The sequence below is a fragment of the Phocoena phocoena genome, chromosome 16 (assembly GCF_963924675.1).
Source record: "Phocoena phocoena chromosome 16, mPhoPho1.1, whole genome shotgun sequence".
NCBI lineage: Eukaryota > Metazoa > Chordata > Mammalia > Artiodactyla > Phocoenidae > Phocoena > Phocoena phocoena.
In genome coordinates, this window is record NC_089234.1 from 29,894,349 (window position 1) to 29,914,433 (window position 20,085).

Below are 20,085 nucleotides of genomic sequence, written 5' to 3' on the forward strand. Positions count from 1 at the left end.
GAGTTTTGTTGATGGAGGCAGTGGTTTTTTTTTTTTGTTTTGCTTAACTACCGCTATTACTGAATATAACATTTAATGATTAGGGGAAGATTCTGTCCAAAATGAAGATGTAAAAGAACAGGCAGTGTGAATCCTTTCTCTAGAGTGCTGGTCCTAGAGGGCGGTCACGGGCGGGATTGAGAGCACAGCCTCCAGAGGCTCATGCAGACCAAGTCCGCACCGGGCACCACCACTTCACAACTAAATGACCTTTGGGGAGTCACATGACCTCCTTGTCCTCATCTGTAAAAAGGGATAATCGGTTCGCTGGGAGGGAACATGAGAACGTTCAGATAACGTCCTTAGCCCAGTGCCTGGCGGGCTGTAAGCAGTCAATAAATGCTAAGTTCTCATTATAACACTTTCTAAAATTCCATCGGAACCTGTGCTTAAAGCAGCTGTTTGGGGGACTTCCCTGATGGTGCAGTGGTTAAGAATCCGCCTGCCAATGCAGGGGACACGGGCCCTGGTCCGGGAAGATCCCACATGCCACGGAGCAACTAAGCCCGTGCGCCACAACTACTGAGCCTGTGCTCTAGAGCCCGTGAGCCACAACTGCTGAAGCCCACGTGCCTAGAGCCCGTGCTCCACAACAAGAGAAGCCACCGCAATGAGAAGCCTGCGCACCGCAACGAGGAGCAGCCCTGGCTCGCTGCAACTAGAGAAAGCCTGCGCACAGCAACGAAGACCCAACACAGCCAAAAATAAATTAATTTTTTTTTAAAAAGCAGCTGTTTTGGAATATATTGAAGAGGTTGGTGTCATCCTGCTTCCTGAAACTCACGTGTCTCGTTCAAATGGAAGCAAATGTAATTGTAAGCCCTTAGCAGAGTCAGGTAAGCTTCCCTTTGCCACTTATATCACACCTTACAAGGGGTTGTACTTGGTCATTGAGGCAGCAGCGGCTTACTACAAGGTCACCTAGAACCCCACAGATATCGGCAAATAAACTTTCGTGATTACCAAAGATGTCAAAAAAAGTCCCACCCCTCCCTCCGGGGCCCAGCTTTTGCAAGTTTCATCATTAGAGCCTCTTCAGGGACTCCTGTCTGAGGCAATGGCTGCACCTTGAATTCACCACGACTGGAACTCAGACCCTTTAGACATAAGTATGGATGACAGCTCCTAATACGTGAGCCAGGAAGAGTGACATCGCATGTCATTGTCCTGGGCTGACACCACCCCTCTCCTCTAGAAGCTCTAGTGAGGGGAAACCCACCTATTCTGGAGAAACATTTTCACTTTCAAGAGGTCCCAGATTGAATATCAAGGGAACTGATCAGTAGAGAAATGCACAAGCCAATGAAGATAACAGTGAAGATAATAGCTCTTCTTTCTTGAGCATTTTTAAGCATTATAGGTGCGCTATGAGCTTGCTCTCACGCCAGCTCTTTGAGGTAGACAGCGTTACTGTTTCCTCTGCACAGATGAGAAACATCATGTTCAGAGATGTTAGGTAACTTGCCCAAAGACACAGAACCCAGGTGTGTCTGCCTCCAAAGGTGGGGCTCCTCAACCTGGGCCGATGCCCAAACAGTGCCAGGCAGTGAACTGCAGAGCTGTGGCTTGCAAACTTTATTTTCTCAGCCTAACCCTTTGGAGCAAAGAGAAATCTTCTGCAGTCTCCGAACGTCTAAATCAGACCAAAGTGCGGCTGCTGTGGTGGAAGAGGGTTCGGGACCCAGAGCCCTTCTCATCATCCTCTCTTCTTTTCCCCCGGATCCTTGAGGACCTTCAGGTCCCACAGGACACAAACCAAAAGGCTCTGGTGAAGCTGAAGGAGTGTGGGCTTCAGAGCTTCTTGTTCTTCTCTGCGTTGGAGAATACAAGTATTGACCTTCCAGAGCTGTGGGGAAGAGTCTGTGGCTAGTGCGTATGAAGCATCTAGTAGGCCCCCGCCCTCCGGCTACTATTAGTATTATCCTAACTGGTACGTCTTATGGGAAAATAAGAGTTAATTCAGAGGGGACTGTAGTGGGTTGATTGGTGAGCCCCCAAAAATGCACCCATGGCCTAATGCCTGGGTCTTGTGAACATTACCTTATATGGGAAAATATGGGATTAAGTTAAAGATTTTGAGAAGAGCGTGTCCTGGACCATCCAGGTGGGCCCTAAATGCAATCACACGTCTCCTTAAAAGAAAGAGGCACAGGTGGGGCTTAAAAGAGGAGGCGGTAATGTGACCACTGAGGCAGCAGTTAGAGGGAGGCGGCCCGAAGCCAAGCAATACCTACTGCTGCAAGAAGCTGTAAGAGGCAAGGAAGAGATTCTCTCCTGGAACTTGAAGAGATGCAGTCCTGCCCATACCTTGATTTGGGGTACCTGGACTCCAGAACTGTGAGACAATCCATTTCTGTTTTAAGCCACCCAGGCTGTGGTAACGTTTGTTACAGCAGCCATAGGAAACTAATACAGGGGCTCATTGCCCCCGCTCGGCCCCAGCGCACACTCCATACACGGGGATTGTCTCACACAGGCAGGCGCGGAGGGCACGTGCTGGAATCCTTGGAATAAGACGTCAAAGGCGCACACGCACCTCACTCCTGGACGTGGGCAAGCAGGCGGGAGTCCTCTCATCTCCAGCAAGACCTTTCCAAGGGTGGAGTCTCCTGGTCACTGTACATTCCTGCTCAGATATCCACTCTCCCCCTGTACCTCATCCCCGACAATCACAACATTCGGTCGGGTATTCGTAATGCCCAGATTGTCATTTCTGACAACACGTCTGCGTCTCTCTGTTGAGGCCAGTGACCGTGCGGACGGGAGCCTTATTTGTGCTGCCACCCTTGAGCTTCCTCACTGTCCACATCCGGGCCCGGAGGGGGCTCTCAAGACGAGCAGTCATGCCTCCTCGATGCAGCTCTCACTACAGCACCTCTGCCCTCATTTCACTCGACTGTCAGTCTTGAGCATTGCATGTGGAGCTGAGCCAGGTCAGGTCTGTGCTGCTGTGCGGGGCTTGTGCGGTCTGGGGTCCGGCCGGGTCGTGCCGTGTTCCTCAGCTGCAGAGACATTCTTCCCCTGGTGGTTCCTCGGCAGCCAGGCCGTGGAGACTTCTCCGTGAGAACCATCTGGCACTGATTTTTCACCTCCACCTTTGAGAATTCACCAGAGCCACAAAGGAAAGAAGCAGTAACTCTTCTTTGGCCACCACACCTGCTGAGGGACTATATCACATGCTAGTTCTGCACTCACTGGTATAATTTGGAGAGAGCTTAGCCGAAAGGAATCCCTGGTCTAGTCAAAATAATATGTTAGTTCATGAATAGAAGAAAAATAAGGCCTTATGGTGGGGTAAAAAGAAACTAGAATTTGGAATCAAAGGAAGCAAATTCAAGACCCAGCCCTGACACTTTCCAGCGGTGTGATGGGCACATGACTAACCCCTGACCTTAGTTTTGCATTTAAAGGGGAGAGGGGATAAATAATAACCCCCATGGGATCGCTGAGAGGATTAAGCCATATGTGTAGGTAAACCAGAAAGCACTAGGCAGCCGCGTACGCATCCCACGAGACCATGAGGTTCTGTGTTTTGAGTCCTGGGATCTGGGCCAGGTTAGCCCAAGCCAGGTACTGTTCCACTAAAGGACTGCCGTTGAGGGCCAGGCTCCTTGCCATTTATTGAAGCTCTGAGTCAAGAGAGATCCCCAGCCAGGCTCCCATCACACGTTGCCCCATCTCCACTTGTACATTGAATTTCAAAAGATGCTGGCTGGTTTTCTCTTATCTCTAAAACAGAGTGTTATGGTCGTGTCTCTTTCTTTCTGAAGGAACCAAATGCAGACATCAAAAGGAGAAGAAGAAAGCTCACGCCATCCCCAAGGGCTGAGTGCTGGCAGGTTCCTAGGCTTGATCTGACCCTTTCCTGACCTGTGTGTGGGGAACAATGTGGGCAGAGCTGCTGAGGTCTGCACCCTGCTGGTCCTGGGAAGGGGTGGTGGGCATGAGGGGGAGAGGGGGGGCGTTTATAGGAAAAGGCTAATGAAATGAATCACCAGTTTCCTATCTGCTCTGAGTGGGACGCTCAAGTAGCTGAGCCCTGGGCTGGGCTCTGCTTGGTAGCTCAAAAGAATGAATGGTCCCTTGGAGTGGGAGTCGACTCAGTTCCAGCAGAAGAGCTAGGAAGGGTGACGACAACCTGTCTGTCGTTCTTCACCCTCAGGGAGGATGTACATCCACCAGTGTGGTTGGGAGACTCAAATGGATTGTGAATTAGTCAATAATATAAATGCTTCTAGGTATTCACACCATAGCTTGTTCTCTGCCTGTTCACCTGGAGCAATGTTGTTATAAACCCCTGGATGGCAGCGATCACGTCCATCCGGATCCTTTCGTACTAGACTCACAACACCGCGTGTCAACTGGTCCTTCCTGGATCTTGAGGAGATTGAAAGGACTAGGGCTGGGTCTCACAGTTTGGTGAACATAAAAACTACCCAGGAGTTTGTTTGAAATGCTGATCCCTGGGCTCAGGAATTTGCATTTTTAACAAGTTCACCAGGTATCTCCGAGGTAAATGGTCTACAGGCTACTCTCTGAGAAATACTGATCCAGACTCACCCTTCTCAGGCTTTAATGTTCACGTGAATCACTGTGGCATCTTATAAAAATGCAGATTCTGACGCAGAGATCTGAGGCCTAAGCTTTTGCGTTTTTAACACGCTCCCAAACGTTGCTGGTGCCATCCAACCCCACCCCCACTTAGAGTAGCAAGGGTCTCTCTACCTGCTGGTCCTCTGCAATCCCGAGATACCAGTTCCTGCAAGGTCTTTAATCTAGATGGACGGTTCAAACGTAAAATGTCTGCGTTACCTAAGACCTTAGATTATAGTCATGTACCTTTCATTTGTAATTAAAATAACTGTTTATCTTGAGTTGCCAGTCAGGTAGGTGATTTCTATACTACAAGCACTTTAAAGAATAAATATCTGGGTACATTGGATACTTTCTCACTAATACTTAACACACAGCATTTTCTGTCCCTAGAGCTTTAATGCACACTCTCTCCAACAGCCAGATTCTGATTAGCGTTAATGCATGGCTAGGGGAATTCAAGCCGTCGTGGCAACAAAGACCCCTCTGAATGAACGCCTTTCATAATTGACAGCTTTATATGTTTTTAAAGCGAGAGTCTCTTCTAGGACTATTTCCTCCAAATCAGAATGAAGAGTTTAATTCATCAGTTAACACTCCATAGCAACTGGAAGGCTTTTGCTGCTTCCTCCAACCATTATTTCTCAAGACACAGCCAGGCATGCCTCCATTAGCTGCAGCATGAGGGAAAACTGGAAGGAACTTGATTTTACCGCAGGGAGGGGACAGCCAGGTGCGTAGGGAATGGAGGCCAGCAAGCAGGACGACACCATCCGCAGGGTCCGGAGAGAGCAAGCGGAGATCCCAGCAGGCAAAGTGGGGACAACGTGTGTGGCCCCTGTACCCTGTGGGGCATGGGTGCAGGGCTCCAGCGGTGACTTGTATTAGCAATTCCAAGCAGACAGTTGTCACGGGGGAAGCTCGTCATCACGAAAAGGGCCTGCACCCGGCTAGAGTCTGGACCAGGACTCTGGGCGGACAGAGCCCTGGGCTGGAAGGACAGGCCTTTTCTAAGTTGAAGCTGGCCGTCTCCATCCGCCCATGAGCTGTGAGCCACAGGAGCCCCCTGGTCCTTGTCTTCACATGACAGCCCTGCCTTTCACCAGCCAAGACCTGTCTGTCCTCTGCCTTCACCAGGGCCGTACATTTGTGAGCGTGTGTGTGCGTGTTTGTGCATGTGTGTGTATGCGTACATGCAAAACCTGCAGCTGTGTCATAGTTTACACATTTTCTTTCATCTGACCTTGAGGTAGAGCAAATATTATTAGCCCCACTTTATAGATGAGGAAACTGAATCCTCGGGAATGTATGTACGCAGGTTCCTTTATCAAACACTGTGATGGAGACTAGAAGTATAAAATACAGTCTAGAACTCCTTGGAGCTCACAGTCTTCTATGCTCAAAGCTACAGAGGTAATAATCATAATAATTCATTCTTTCAAAAATATTTATCGAGTTCCCATTATGTGTCAGGCACTAAGTGTAGATGGGAGAAGACAGACATTTGCTCCACACTCAGCACTGTGTTGACTGCTTTACAGGCTTTATCTTCATCCTTGGCACAACCCATGGCAGAGGAGCTGGTATCAGGAAGCTGAGGCCTGGACCAGCTGGATGACTGGTTCAAGGATGCCCACACAGCTGGAGAGTTGCAAGCAGGGACGTGCCGTCGGGCAGTCTGGCTTGTGGTCCAAGCTTCTCACTACGGAGCTATACTGCCTCTCAGCCTTTCTGTTCTAACTTCAGGTCCAGTGTGCTTTCTGCTGTCCCGTGTTGCCCACACAGAAGCCACCTCACTCCCAAGAGAAGATGCTCCCACTGCCTTTTCCCAGCCATTCCAAAGGGCTGGAGGCAGGCAGTCCCCATTCCGGATTCAAAACTCCAAATGCCTGCCCTCACCTGCCCCCACCCTGAGCCAGCCCAACCTGTACTCCACCTCTGCCTGTGCCTCTCCCCAGGCCAGCTCCTGGCACCCTGTCCCAGCCTCCCTGCTGTGATTGCTCCACTGCTGAGATGCTGCTCTCGTGAGCATTGGTCCTAGTCAAAGGCTGTCAGCCGTAGGCTCCAGCTCCTGGCTCTCAGGATGGACATGTGACCAAAACTGGGCTAATCAGGGCCCTTTCCTGGGGTTTTTCACATCGGAACTGAGGAAAGCAAGCCTCTCCACTCCGTGCTGAGGCTGAGGTGTGAGGCTGAGAGTGTACACAGGGTGGTGTGAGACGATGAGGCCAACAGAGAAGAGGAGAGAAGCCAGGGGAGAGGAAGTCCTGACGACCTCCTGGTCAGAACCCTGGCTCCAGGCACCCCAAGGCCTCTCTGTTCCCTTGCTCTTCTGGCAGGTTGGACACCTGAACCAGTACTTTCTTCAATTAGTTTCAGGTGGAGTGTTTGCCACTTGCAACCAAAGAGTCCTGATTAACCCAGCCTCCATCTGTCACCTGAATCCCTCCTTTGATAGTTTATGCAATTCCTGCCTCCCTGTCTTCCTCTTTTCTTGAGATAAACATGCCTTGAGGGATGGAGTCATGGTCTTCGCCATCATCATCAACCATCAACATGAACACCATGACTGAGGACCCTTCTTTTCCTGGCATCGTCCTAGGTATGGAGGGGCTAGAGCTGCAAACACTAGTCTCTGCCTTCTGGTTGCCTCCATGTTCATCAAAATATAAGAAATTCCAAGAGCACAGAGCACGTGCTGAGCACAGATCTTTTTTAGAACAGGGCATAAATCAATCAGTCTGCGTGGAATTTTCACAGAACAGAGACACTCATCACTGCAGATCATTCTGACCTTTCGGTGCCAAACATCCCTCTCTTGAAAAACCATCCATCCCTTAGGACAAAAGGTTTTTATCCTTCGTCTTAAAGTTACCTTCTTATTCTTTGCACTGCATTTGTGGGGCCTTTTCCACCCTGGTTAGCTCCTAGTTCAGGATCAAATGTTTTTGTTTGTTTGTTTGTTTTCCGGGATGCCCTTTCCAGACTTATCCAATTCACTCCCCTGTAAAATCCCCAGCCCCAGGTTTCTCATCATGGCTAGAAACCTCCCATTAACAGTCTCCTTTCCTTTAAACTAACGCCTGGCCTCTGGATATGTCCCCTTCTAGGATACAATCTGTGAGTCTCCTGTTGGAATGCCTTCCCATATGTTTTCTTGTCCTATTTAACTTCAATGGCTTTCAAAGAATTAAATGCGTAAAAAGGAAAAAAGAGCATTACACACAGCTCCAAAGAAATGATCCATGTTCAAGGTTATGCTTTCAAAATGGGAAACAGATGTGGCTAGAAAGGAAAGAAGAATTCAAAGGAGGAGTAGAAAAATAGGGGTTTCTGGAATCCTTGTATTTCTCATTACCCTTCCACCCTTATGCTCTGCACAGACCCTCAAGATATTCTGAGATCCATGTGTCAACCCAACAGATCCAGGCCTCCTTTGTGTAGACCTACCTACTGTGAATCAAAAGGCTATCTTAGGGCTTCCCTGGTGGCGCAGTGGTTGAGAGTCCGCCTGCCGATGCAGGGGACGCGGGTTCGTGCCCCAGTCCGGGAAGATCCCACATGCCGCGGAGTGGCTGGACCCGTGAGCCATGGCCGCTGAGCCTGTGCGTCCGGAGCCTGTGCTCCGCGGCGGGAGAGGCCACAACAGTGAGAGGCCTGCGTACCGCGCAAAAAAAAAAAAAAAAAAAAAGGCTATCTTAGAGAATTCTACTGATTACTGAGTAATGTTTTTTCCTATTTTCCAGAGATAAATTCTTCTTCCCCTTAGGTCTGAAATGATAGGTCATCGTTGTCTACTTTCTTGTCCAAAAATGTAGCTAGTTAAAAACAAGTTATCCTTTCTCACAGTTCTGTGAGTCAGGAATTTGGGCAGCGTCCTCTGGCAGGGGTGGAGGGGTGCTCTGCTCCATGTGACATCAGCTGGTGTCACTCACTCAGCTGTACTCTGTCGTCAGCTTGGCTGGGCTGGAAGGCCCACGAAGTCTTTGCTCATTGATCTGATGCCTCGGTGCTCTTCCACATGGCCTCTCGCTGGGGCTAGATTGGGCTTCCTCAGAGCATGGTGGTCTCAAGGTGGCCGAACTTCTTACATGGTGACTGGCTTCCCCCAGAGACAATGTGGGAGCTGGTAGGCCTCTTTAAGGCTAGGCCCAGGACCGGCCCACGTTCTGCCAACCGAGGCAAGTCACAAAGCCAGCCCTGAGTCAAGGGAGGCAAAATGGATTCCACCTCTTCCTGGGTGGAGTAACACGTCCATACAAAGAGGAAAGAAAGGGATGGCAGCCATCTCTGGGTATCGGCCACCGTATCCCTATAGCCACTTCGCTCAGAGAGCACGTGCTCGTCTCTTAACCTTAGATAAACCCCATGTATAGAGCACTGTTTTCATCTTACTTAACTCTTCTCAGTCTCTTTTTTTCCCTGCAGATTAGTTTACCTCACAATCTCTATTCTAAGACCTAACACCTTTCTTCCATTCAACTTATACTCTCTAGATACTTGTTTCAGAAAACTGTGTGTTCCCAAGTACTGAGCTCAAATTACTTTTTACTAAAGCTTATTTTAATTTTGTGCTCTGTTATGATAACGATGACTTAGAACCTGTAATATACCCATAATATAAGGCTGACAAGCCTTTAAAATCGTTTTCTATGAAGAACCAAATGGTAAATATTCTCAGCTTTTGGGCCATACAGTCTGTGTTGCAATTACTTAGCTCTGTTGTACAGGAAAAACAGCCACAGAAAACATGTAAATGAATGAGCAGGTCTGTGTTCCAATAAAACTTTATTTACAAATATAAGCAGCAGGCCAGACTTGGCCCCAAGATCTTGATTTTGCTGATCCCTGCTTTAGACTAAGGGATCAGTTTGTCTTTCAATATATATTTTGTCTAATGATTAGCTGTTTGACTTTCAGAAAGTCACTCTTCTCTGAAATTCACTTCTTCATCTATAAAATAAGGGTATTGAAATAACCGAGAATAAAATAGCCCCTTACGCCTGTAGTCCTGAAACTGCCACACATCTTTAAAAACCTTTGAAGGAAATGCCCAGAAAGGCCATAAGATGAGTTGTTTCTCTATGATAATATCTCAGAGCTCTGTTGATATTTCCACGACTTTGTATCTTTCCAGGGATCTCTCTATTTTTCTCTCTGGGTCTGTGTATCCTCCCTTCTGTGTGTCCCAGTGTCTTTACAGGCCAATCTCTTTATCTGTGTTTACAGTGTTTTTCTCTCTATGCTCAGGGCTTCATTGCCCCTCAGTTTCCATTTTTCTGTATTCTTGTGTGTCTCTCTCTTGCATTCGGATTTATACGTGCATCTGTCTCGTCTCCCTGCATCTCTCCCCTGATTATAATGTTGAATAGCTATATATTTTTCATTATTTTCCTTTTTAATGAAAAAAGTTCCCTATTCTTAGTTTTCAAAGTAGTATATTTTTCAAATTTCAGAAAAGTTTCTATTTATGTACAGTGAGATATCATGTATAAACTACACAGTAGCACAGAATCTAATATATAGTAGGTACCCAATAATCATTACATCCCTTCATCTGGCTTCCCCTTTATGTAACTGCCTAAATGATTTTTTTTCATGTAGGTCAACAATTCTCAACAGAGAGAAAGGTTGGTCCTCTGTGTTTATCTATAATACCTTGTTACTCTCTCTCACCCTTACTCAGGACACCAGCTCCTGGCCTCCTCCTGGTGTCATTACCATGTTTGTACATAACTTGGGGACTAATGTAAGCAGAGGATCAAAGACCAAGCAAGAGACTGGTGGCTCAGTTGACTTTGCTCGGCCACCCAGTGATGATCTGGTACCTCCCAGAGGCTCCTTCTATTTCGTTCGCTCTACAAGTATTTATTGAGTGCTTGTTACACCCTAGGTGATGGGGAGACAGAAGTGAACACAGCAGACACAGTCCCTGCCCTCCTGAAGCTTATAGTTTCCTGGGAGAAATGGGCAATACATAGGTAACCAAACCAGAGTAGGACAGAGGATGCCGTGACTGGAATACGGAGGAGGAGAAGGTCTCTCCGAGATGCCTTTCAAGGTGAGACCTAAAGGATGAGATGAAGCCGGCCCAGGAGAGAGGTGGAGGGAGGATGCTCTGGTCAGAGGGCTGGGACCTGCCTGCTGGACCTTTAGGAGCTGAAAGGGAGGTGGTGTGGCGTTACGTGGTCAGCAAGGCAGGCAGCAAACCAAATATGCTCCCAGGCCAGGCGTGATAAAAGGTCTGGGTTTCATTCCAACATAATGGGAAACCACCACAGGGTTTTAGGCAGGAGAATGGCTGATCTGATTTATGTGTTAAAAAGATGACTCTGGCTATGGTGTGGGGGATTTCAACTGGTGGGGGAAGTGGGGAAGCAGAGAAAGGAGGCTCTCCAGAGATGGTGGCAGTGGAGGGGGAAAGAAGAAAAAGGATTTGAAATATTTTAAGAGGTAGAAATGATGGGATTGACTGATGAATTAGATGTGAAGTCAAGGAAGTGGGAGAACCAAGGCTGACACCAGCTTTCTGGCTTTGGTATTTGGATGCCCATTGCAGGGAGGAGCGATCAATAGTTCCATTTTGGTCACATTCCATCGGAGATGACTGTGGCGCATGCAGGGGGAGATGGCAGGTAGGCAGTCGGATTTATGAGTCTGAGGTTGGACTGGGGATTTGGGTTGGAGGTATAAATTTGGGAGCTGTCAGTCATGGGGTTGGATATTATCCCCTAGTGAAAGGGGATGGAGAGAGGAGAAGGGGCTCCTGGACCAGGCTTGGGGATTCCAACATTAAGAGGCAGAGAGAGGAGGAAGTGCCTACAAAGAGGAAAAGGAGGGGGAACCAGAGAGAAAGAAGGAAAACCAGAGGAGGATGGCATCCTCAGAGCCAAGAGAGCAGAGTGTTATAAGAGGCAAGTGGCCGAGAGCCCAGGCCACTGTGCCAGATACAGCTGAGGGTCCCCAGGAGATGGGACAGAAAGGGCATCCCTATTTGTGGCCTCATGAAAGCCACCAATGGCCATAACAAGGGCAGCTTTGCTGGAGTTGGGGGTGGAATGTGGATAGCGGGTGGGGTAAATTGTCGGTAAGAAAATGGAGAGCACTTGTGAAGACATCTCTTTGAGTTTAGTGACAAAGGGGAATGAAGAAATATTCCAGCAGAAGATGAGAGGTCACAGGTGGGATGTTTGGGGATGAGAAATGTTAGTGTGTGTTTGGAAACTCGAAGTGATTACTATAGAGAGTGAGAGATTGTTCCTCGGCTTTTTTTTTAAGTAATGATGAGAACTTATAATTGTGTGCCTCTTCACAGTGTACCAAGTGTTATCATAACACACACCATCTCTTATCCTCGCAGAGTTATAGTTGAGGAAGCTGAAGCTTAGAGGAATTGAGTGACAGGCTCAAGGTCAGAGCCAGGAAGTGGCAGGCCCAGGACCCCACGCCCTGGCTGATCTTCTTGGCCTGACCCCAAGGCCCCCTCCCTGTCGACAGTGGACCAGCGTGAAAACTGGGCAGCACTCACACGAGGATGGGTTGTGCCCCGCTGGTGTCTCGCAAGCAGATTTTTAAATTTCCACTGAGCCAATCACTTGTGCCTGCTGGCCCAGTCTTTGATATTATGAAGTCGCAGCTGCTTTTCAAGAACACAGGACCCTGTCCCACTTCCTAAGCCTGTTTTGTTTTGTTTTGTTTTGTTTTTGCAGTACACGGGCCTCTCACTGTTGTGGCCTCTCCCGTGGCGGAGCACAGGCTCCGGACGCGCAGGCTCAGCGGCCATGGCTCACGGGCCCAGCCGCTCCGCGGCGCGTGGGATCCTCCCGTACCGGGGCACGAACCCACGTCCCCTGCATCGGCAGGCAGACTCTCAACCACTGCGCCACCAGGGAAGCCCCCTAAGCCTGTTTAATTGAGCTTCAAAGCCTCCTGAATTTCTAGAAGTGCCCAACAATCTCGGGCGGTGTCAGAGAGAGGAAACATGAAATCCCACGTCCCTCACATCCATCTCCCCCGAGTGGTGGGAACTGCAACCCCAGAAGGACCGTGGTGGGACTGTGGCTAACCTCTGGACATCAGTCTCCACGTCTGTAAAATCCTAGGGTTGTCATGAGGCTGAAATGAAGTAGTGGGTGTAAAGTACTTAGAAGGGTGCTTGGCACGTGGCGGCCGCTCTGTGAACGCCACCCATGACCGTTTCCTTTATTTCTCACTCACTTTTATGACAGACACTTGCTGGGCATCTTCTCTCTGCCAACTACGGCTCTAGGCACAGCAAACACAGAGATGTATCCACATGCTTCCTCGGCTCAAGAAGCATATGTTTTAATGAGGGGAAGTGATGTTGGAACACAAACAACTCTGCCTCGTGGTAATAAGCAAGGTGCAAAACGCTGTGGGTGTCCAGGGAAGAGAAGATCACATGTAGCCCAGGCAGCTGGGGCAGGCTTCGTGTGAGGAGTGTAGGACAGGATGGTATGGAACCAACTGGAGCGTCAGCCCCATGCAGAAGAGGGGGAGGGGATAAGGCTGGCTGTCCTGGGGGGAGATTGTGAGAGGCTTGGATATCAGCGCAGCAGACCCAGCCGAAGGCAGCCTGGGTGGGGGGAAGGGGTGGCAACTCCGTGCCCCACCTCCCAGCCTTGCACCCCGTGTTGCTGGGACCCCCTACCTAGGAGCCCTTGGTCTGGCTTTGTGTCTGTAGTCCCTGGGGGGGGGGGGGGCGGGTGGTGGGACACGAGGGGACAGTGTCAGGATTCATCCCAGGCTGCCACGTAGGCTTGGGAGGACTCTGCAGCACGTGCTCATCCTGTAACAGATGGAAGATTTGAGCCGGCCTAGTACCCCTACCCCTCTACACCTTAGGGAGTACCCTGGAACTAGCACCCCCAAGTCCTTCAAACAAGAGATGGTCCAGGGCCATCCAATCCCCCAAGGCCACCACCATGGGAGCAGGGACCTTGTGTGCACGCCCATCACCCCCCATTCAGGGTGAAAGGACTGGCCTCCAATAGGTGCAGAGGCCGTGGCCTCTCCCCCCACTGGGGCTGGTAAAGACATTCTCCTTGGGGGAGGCCCAAGGGACAGGGGGTGCGAGGAGGGTTGTCAGTGCTGGACTTCATGTGGAGGCTCCTCAGCCATAGCCTGGAGGGGGGCCACACCCGCTCTATGCATCTCCTGAGGTGGGTTAGACTCAAGGCACCATTATTTCAAGAGCATTAGACTAAGAAGTGCTCTCACACGGCTTCTAGTCCAGTGCCTTTCAAACACTGGCTCTGGAATCCCTCGTTTAAACAACATTTTATGGAATGTGATGCATAAAATAAAATGCATCAACATAGAAATGCTCTGGATAAAACTGAGAGGAGAGGGCCCAGAAGCCCGTCCCCAAGACCGCATTTGTCCACACATTTTGTGACCCTATGATTTAGTCCAACTCTCGTTTTGCAGAAGAGAAACTCAGAACCTAGATTGGGGAACTGACCAGCCTAAGGTCACAAAACTAACCTCTGGAAGAGTCAAGACCTGCAGAGAAGCAAATGAAATCAAGGCTGAGAAAGTGTTTTATAAACTGTAAAGTGCGATAGAAATGTAGGGTTATTATCTCCACTTCACGTGAAGTTCTTGGGCATTTCCCATGTCGCTGCTTTGGGAGAGGCCACCAGAAAAAAAAAAAAATGCAGAGGACAAAGAGTGTTGGCATCATAGGCAGTGTGGAAAGAGCACAGGGTTGGACCTGAAGACAGTTAGAAGCCTAGTGAGGCCATGTACGAGCTGTGTAACCTCACTTTGCCTCTCTGACCCTCTGTTTCCTTTTCTAGAAAAATGCCTTCTCTACCTTCTTTCTGGGATTACTAGGGCTCAGGTGAGGCAATGCATGGGAAAGTGCTTTAGCAAGGCCTAGCGCCACAGAACTGTACTGTCTTGTGAGGAGCAGTAATGGTAGTAAACAGAAGACCTGGAGGCTTTGAGGCTTAGTATTTAGCACCCACAAGGCACTTCCTGTCCCTGGGGGCTGGAGCCAGCTGCTGACGGTGCTGGAACCCAAGTGTTCCATCTCTGCTGCCTAGACACGTCCCATAGGTCATGCCGCGCCCTCGATGCACAGCCCTCAGACACTCTTTGTCAAGGTGTCTGAGGCGCAACCTCCCATTACCGAGTGCTGACTCAGCCCCCAGTAAGCTCCGTCTCCCCTTTCGCACACTGTGGCTGCCAGAAGCCGCGTGGCCAGTCACTCAGCATCCCCCAGACTTCACTGGCTCTGCATCTTGGTGACAAAGGGCTAAATTGGTTCTGTTTCAGGAAAGCAAGAAGTGATTTCTCTCAAAGACCTTGGAGAGTTCTTTCCTCCCTCCCCACAGTGTTTTCGGCTGGGGACCGTCCAGAGGCTGGCAGCTGAACTTCACTCGGGGTGTACACGCTCAGGTTCAAACAATGGCAGTAGCCCGGGGACTAATGGATGGGGGGTGGCCAGGTTCCTTTGGAGAGCCTGACAGGTGTTCCAGGAGGAGGGAGGAGTCCAGACATTCCTGGCCGTGCTGCCTGGGGTGACCTTGGACACACCACTTTCTCCACATGGAAAGGCAATGGGAAGAAATCGACCACGGGACACCTAAGCCCTTATGACTCAGACATGGGCTCTGAGGATCCACTCATTCAATCAGTCAGCAAGCATTTACTGAGCACCTATTGTGTTCCAGGCATTGTGCTAGGTCCCGGGGGACAAAACAGACAAAAAGTTCTGCCCTTGTGGAGCTGACATTCTAGCAGGACCAGACAGAGAAGGAAGAGCTAAATAGGAAGCTAGAGACCTGTCAACCGGTGGTAAAAAGCCGTGGGAAAGAGAGCAGGGGTGAGGGGCAAGGGCACGGGGTGACGGTGGTTGCAGGTTTCAGGAATGTGGGCAGGAAGGCCTCTCAGAGAAGGGAAGATTGCGTGAGGGCCTGAAGGACGTGAAGGAGGGAGACAGCCATGTGGGTACCTGGAGGAAAAGTATCCTGGGCAGAGGGAACAGCAAGTGCGAATCCCTGAGGCGAGAGCAAGCATCAGGGAGGTCGCGTGGTTGCACGAGAGTCAGACGAGAGAGAGATGAGGACTGAGGAGCTCTGTAATCTTTTCCTTCCAGTGTCTCGGACAAAGCGATCCAGCAGGTCCACCTGATGACTTTAGATGCATTTGTAATCTCCTGTCTGGGATGCCAGTTTCATCCTACTGTTTAAAGGCTGGGACTTTCTGTCGAGAGAGAGTCATTCCAGACCTCAATGACAAAGCCTTCTGTGCTTCCAGAATTCACTCCAGGTCCCTTGGGTTAGCAGAGAGGGCCTGGGTTTGAGTTCCAGCACCTGACGCTTACTAGCTGCGTTACCTTGAGAAGGGCACTCAACCTCTCTGAGCCTCACTTTCCCTGATGAAGTTCATCAGTTGCCTCACCTGCGAAATGGGTTAATAATGCAGACTCCCATGCCTACCTCACTTGATTGTTGTTAAATTTAAATTAGTGAGATCATAAATATGAAAGTGCCTTTTACATTGAAATGAGCAAGATAAATGTCAGGGAGTTTATTTCAGCAAAGCCTATGGTAAGGGGCTTATCACTGACTGCCCACTCCCCTCCACCACCCTGCTCCTTGTTTGCATCCCACGTGGGACCTGCTGACTCTCACTTTGCTTCGGTCCACATCTGATTCAGGGACACTCGTCAAATACCCGGGGACCCCAAGGCAAGGCTGCCAAGGGTTCCCCAGGAATACAGCAGTTCCCCAGGAACGTTCCGGGGCTGATTTGTCCCCACATAGACCTGTCCGGGAAGACTCTGAGCCCACTGCTCTGGTCGGATAGAGCCAGGTGGGCCCAGCTGCTCCCCCCAACGTCCCCTCCCCCTTCCTCCTCCAGGTACAATGGCCCCAACCTGGTTCTGAAGTACGACCGGGCCCAGAAGCGGCTGGTGAACATTGCGGTGGACGAGCGCAGCTCCCCCTACTACGCGCTGCGGGACCGGCAGGGCAACGCCATCGGGGTCACAGCCTGCGACATCGACGGGGATGGCCGTGAGGAGATCTACTTCCTCAACACCAATAATGCCTTCTCCGGTAAGGGCGGGGGGCCTTGGGCCTCCCCTGGCCCCCACCTTCTTCCTCCCGGCACTAGGTTACTGTCACCGGCTTCCCCAGGACCTCACTCCATCCCAACAGAGACAGCCCCAGGAGGCTCCGTTCTTCTCTTACGCATGAGGCTGTTTCTCACCTCCCAGCCCCTGGAGAGGGAGACCTTGAGCAGAAGACCCGTCCCCTCCCTCGGACTTTACGTCCTCCCACCTCCCAGTCCGAGCGGCAGCCCGGTCCTCCTAACTGACCCCTCCTCCCTTCTCCCCGACTCTTGGTGGCTCAACCACTCAGCACTTGTCACTCCCATAGCTCGCAGACGACTCCCCGGCATAGCCCTCCGTGCTGCGTCTAGGGAACTTTCTAAAATGCTTTGAAATCCTTCAAAGGCCCCCATAGCTTTCAGCTGAGCTCATTTTTCACCCCACATTCCTGCAGAGCACCTACAGCACGCCAGACCAGAGGCGGTAGGTGCTGGGGATACAACTTGGTGGAAGACAGATCTGGGGCCTGTCCTAGCCCAGAGTGCCATCCCAGTCACTTCGGCTCTTGTGTAAATGCGGATCCTGACTCAGCAGGCCTGGCTAGGCCCTGAAACCCTGCATTGCTAACACGCTCTCAGGCTATGATGCTGCTGCTTGTCTAGGGACCACACTTTGAGTAGTGAGGTCCTACACACCAAGGAATGGCTGAGAGAAACTGATGCCCAGAAGGCTATATAGTAGCAAGAGTAGTGATAACAACTAATACTTAAGTAGCACCTACTATGTGCTGGGCCAGGATCTAAGCACTTTGTATTCATCATCTCATTTAAGTCTCACAATAGCTCAGTTAGGTGGGTACTGGTGTGGCCCACTTTATAGTTGAGGAAACTGAGTCACAGTGAGGTCATATGACTTGCCCAAGGCCACACAACTTGTAAGTCCCAGGATTCAAACCCAAGTGTTTGACTCCAGATCCATCCTTTTAATCAACACACTCTGTGGCCTTACTCAATCCGATGCCCTCGGGGCCTAGTGGAGAGCCAGGCTCATGGTTGGTGTTCAGTGTTTCATGAGTTGGGGGACTGTGTTCTTGGGGCTGCAGGTGGAAGTCTGCTCCCTTGGGGCCATAACATCTGCAGGGAAGTCCCAGGCCATGGCTTCCTCCTGAAGGGTGCAGGGCCCAGTGCCCCTTTGGGGCCAGGTTGGACATGCACTGCACTCTTCCAGATGGCAGCAGCCTCTCGGGTTGGTCTGAACAACACCCTGTGGTTCAGACCTGTGAATTCACCATTCAGGACCCTCCCAACCTCCTGGAGGCAGGTGATCGCCTGGCTATGGGGACCACCTTCCCTGCTCCCATAGGCGTACACAGACACACACACACACACACACACACACACACACACACACACACTGGCTTTACCCTGGGCCCGTAATGCTGCCCCTGCTGGTTGCTGAGCCCCAAGTGGTGTTTTATGGGTTTTCATCTCATCTTGCCACCAAGTGAGGCCTGAGAGATGGTAATTATCCCTACACAAATATCAGGACATGATTACCCAGCTGGATTTACTGCCCTCTCTCCAGCCAAGCCAAGATTGGATTAGGACACAATTAATTGATGGGCTGATCAACCTTTAATGTGGGGCAAGGTCAGGAGGGGAACAGCAGCAAGGGACGGCTGTGGAAGGAGTGAGTGCCCAGGAAGATGCTGGAGGGACGCAGAAATGGGGAGAACTGTGGAAGGAGGTGTTTAACGTGGGCTCCGTGGGCACCATGCCAGAGGAAGGGGACAGACTCTTCTACTCACTGAACACGGAGCGCTGGGGCTAGGATCCGACCGTCAGGTGCCTCGAAGCAGCAGCCCTCCCACGCTCTTAGAGCGTTTCATCGTGAATCCTCGAGCAGCGGTGCTTAGCTCAGGCTGCACGCTAGGATCTCCTGAGGAGCTTTAACGCGCCCAGTTCCCAAGGAGCATCCCAGTCCAGTCCAATCTGGACCTCTGAGGGTGGGACCCAGTTATCAGATTGGAACGCTTTCCAGGTGATTCCCTCGTGCAGTCGAGGTTGACAGCGATACCCCAGAGTCATGTTGGTTCCGTGCTCAGCCTCACCGTCACCCCATTTACTCACTGATGTATTCACTCATTGAGTAAGTATCTACTGAACACCCACCGTATGCCAGGCACTATTCTAGGCACTGATGATGCCCCAGTGAATGTAACAGACAAAACGCCTGCCCTGTCTCTCCAGTGCAGTCTTATATTTCTCTAGGAATCTGACTCCACTCTCCTAGCCACTAAGTTCCTCAAGGGCAAAGTCCATGTATTGGTTATTTTGTGCCTCCCTCTGGCCCAGCCAGAACTTGAACATCCTAAGAATACAATTAAAACTTGATAAATAAGTCCAGGAAGAACAGACAAGGCACAGGCATTTGGCCTGAGAGAAGGTTTAACAACAGAGGGAAGACAAGAAGAGGCAGGCAAATGGAGCCCCCAGGAAGGTTCCTCTGGGAGAGGCTGGAGCTCAGCCCCCAGAGCTGGGGTAAGGGTGACACTGCCCCCCGGCCTCAGCCCCAGGCGTGCACCTCCCAGTGACCGTCTGTGGGTTTGAGTTAATTTTTCAGTTGAGTGATTCGATTGATTCATCGACAGAGGGTGGGGTGTGGAGCCATTTGTGTCAGGTCAGCACTTCCCTGGGTCCAGCTGGCATGACGCTCAGCCATTGCCACCCTGCCCACAATGAGGAACTGGCAATCCTCTCCAGGAGCCCCAGCCAGCCCACACCTGCCCGTGGCTTATGACTGGGGGCTCCTTTGGCCTGTGCCCAAGCATTGGAGAGACCTCTGGAAGGACGGACCCACCCTGTCCCTCAGCCAGCTTTTAGGATGTCAGCACTGGGGTCCTGCATCCTGGCAGTGTCCCGTGGGAGTCAGTCTGTACAAACCTGGGACGTGCCCCTCACATACTGGGTGACCTTGGGCAAGATGCTTGACCTCTCTCGGTCTCAACCCCTTCACCTGTAGTACAGGAAAATCATATCAACTGCATAAGTTCAACTCCCTCCAGTAGCCCCACAGACTGTATCCAAAGTCTTTACCGTCACCCGCCACACCCTTCCAGCTGTGAGCCAATCGCCCTTCTGGCTCCGTTTCCTCCACTCTTCCTCTTGCTCGCCGCTTTCCTACCCGAGGCCTTTGTACTTGCTGTTCCCTCCGCCTAAAATGCTTTTCCCACCGTTGTTCTCAAGGCTCACTCCTTCCCTTCATTCAGGCCCTTTCTCAGATGAGGTCTTCCCTGAAAGCCTTAAGACTGTACCCTATCACTCCCTATGCCCTTAACTTGCTTTATTTCTCTTCAGAGCACTTACTGC

General features: G+C 50.7%; 1 protein-coding gene across 2 annotated transcripts in view; it reads left to right on the forward strand.

The window, feature by feature from the left end:
- The window catches only part of CRTAC1 (cartilage acidic protein 1), a 135,093-nt gene that overhangs the window by 66,721 nt on the left and 48,287 nt on the right, over window positions 1-20,085 (forward strand). For both annotated transcript variants that reach the window (XM_065893874.1, XM_065893873.1), the window contains exon 3: window positions 16,525-16,721. In XM_065893874.1, the coding sequence (XP_065749946.1) occupies window positions 16,525-16,721 (197 nt within the window). The remainder of the gene's footprint in view (window positions 1-16,524; window positions 16,722-20,085) is intronic.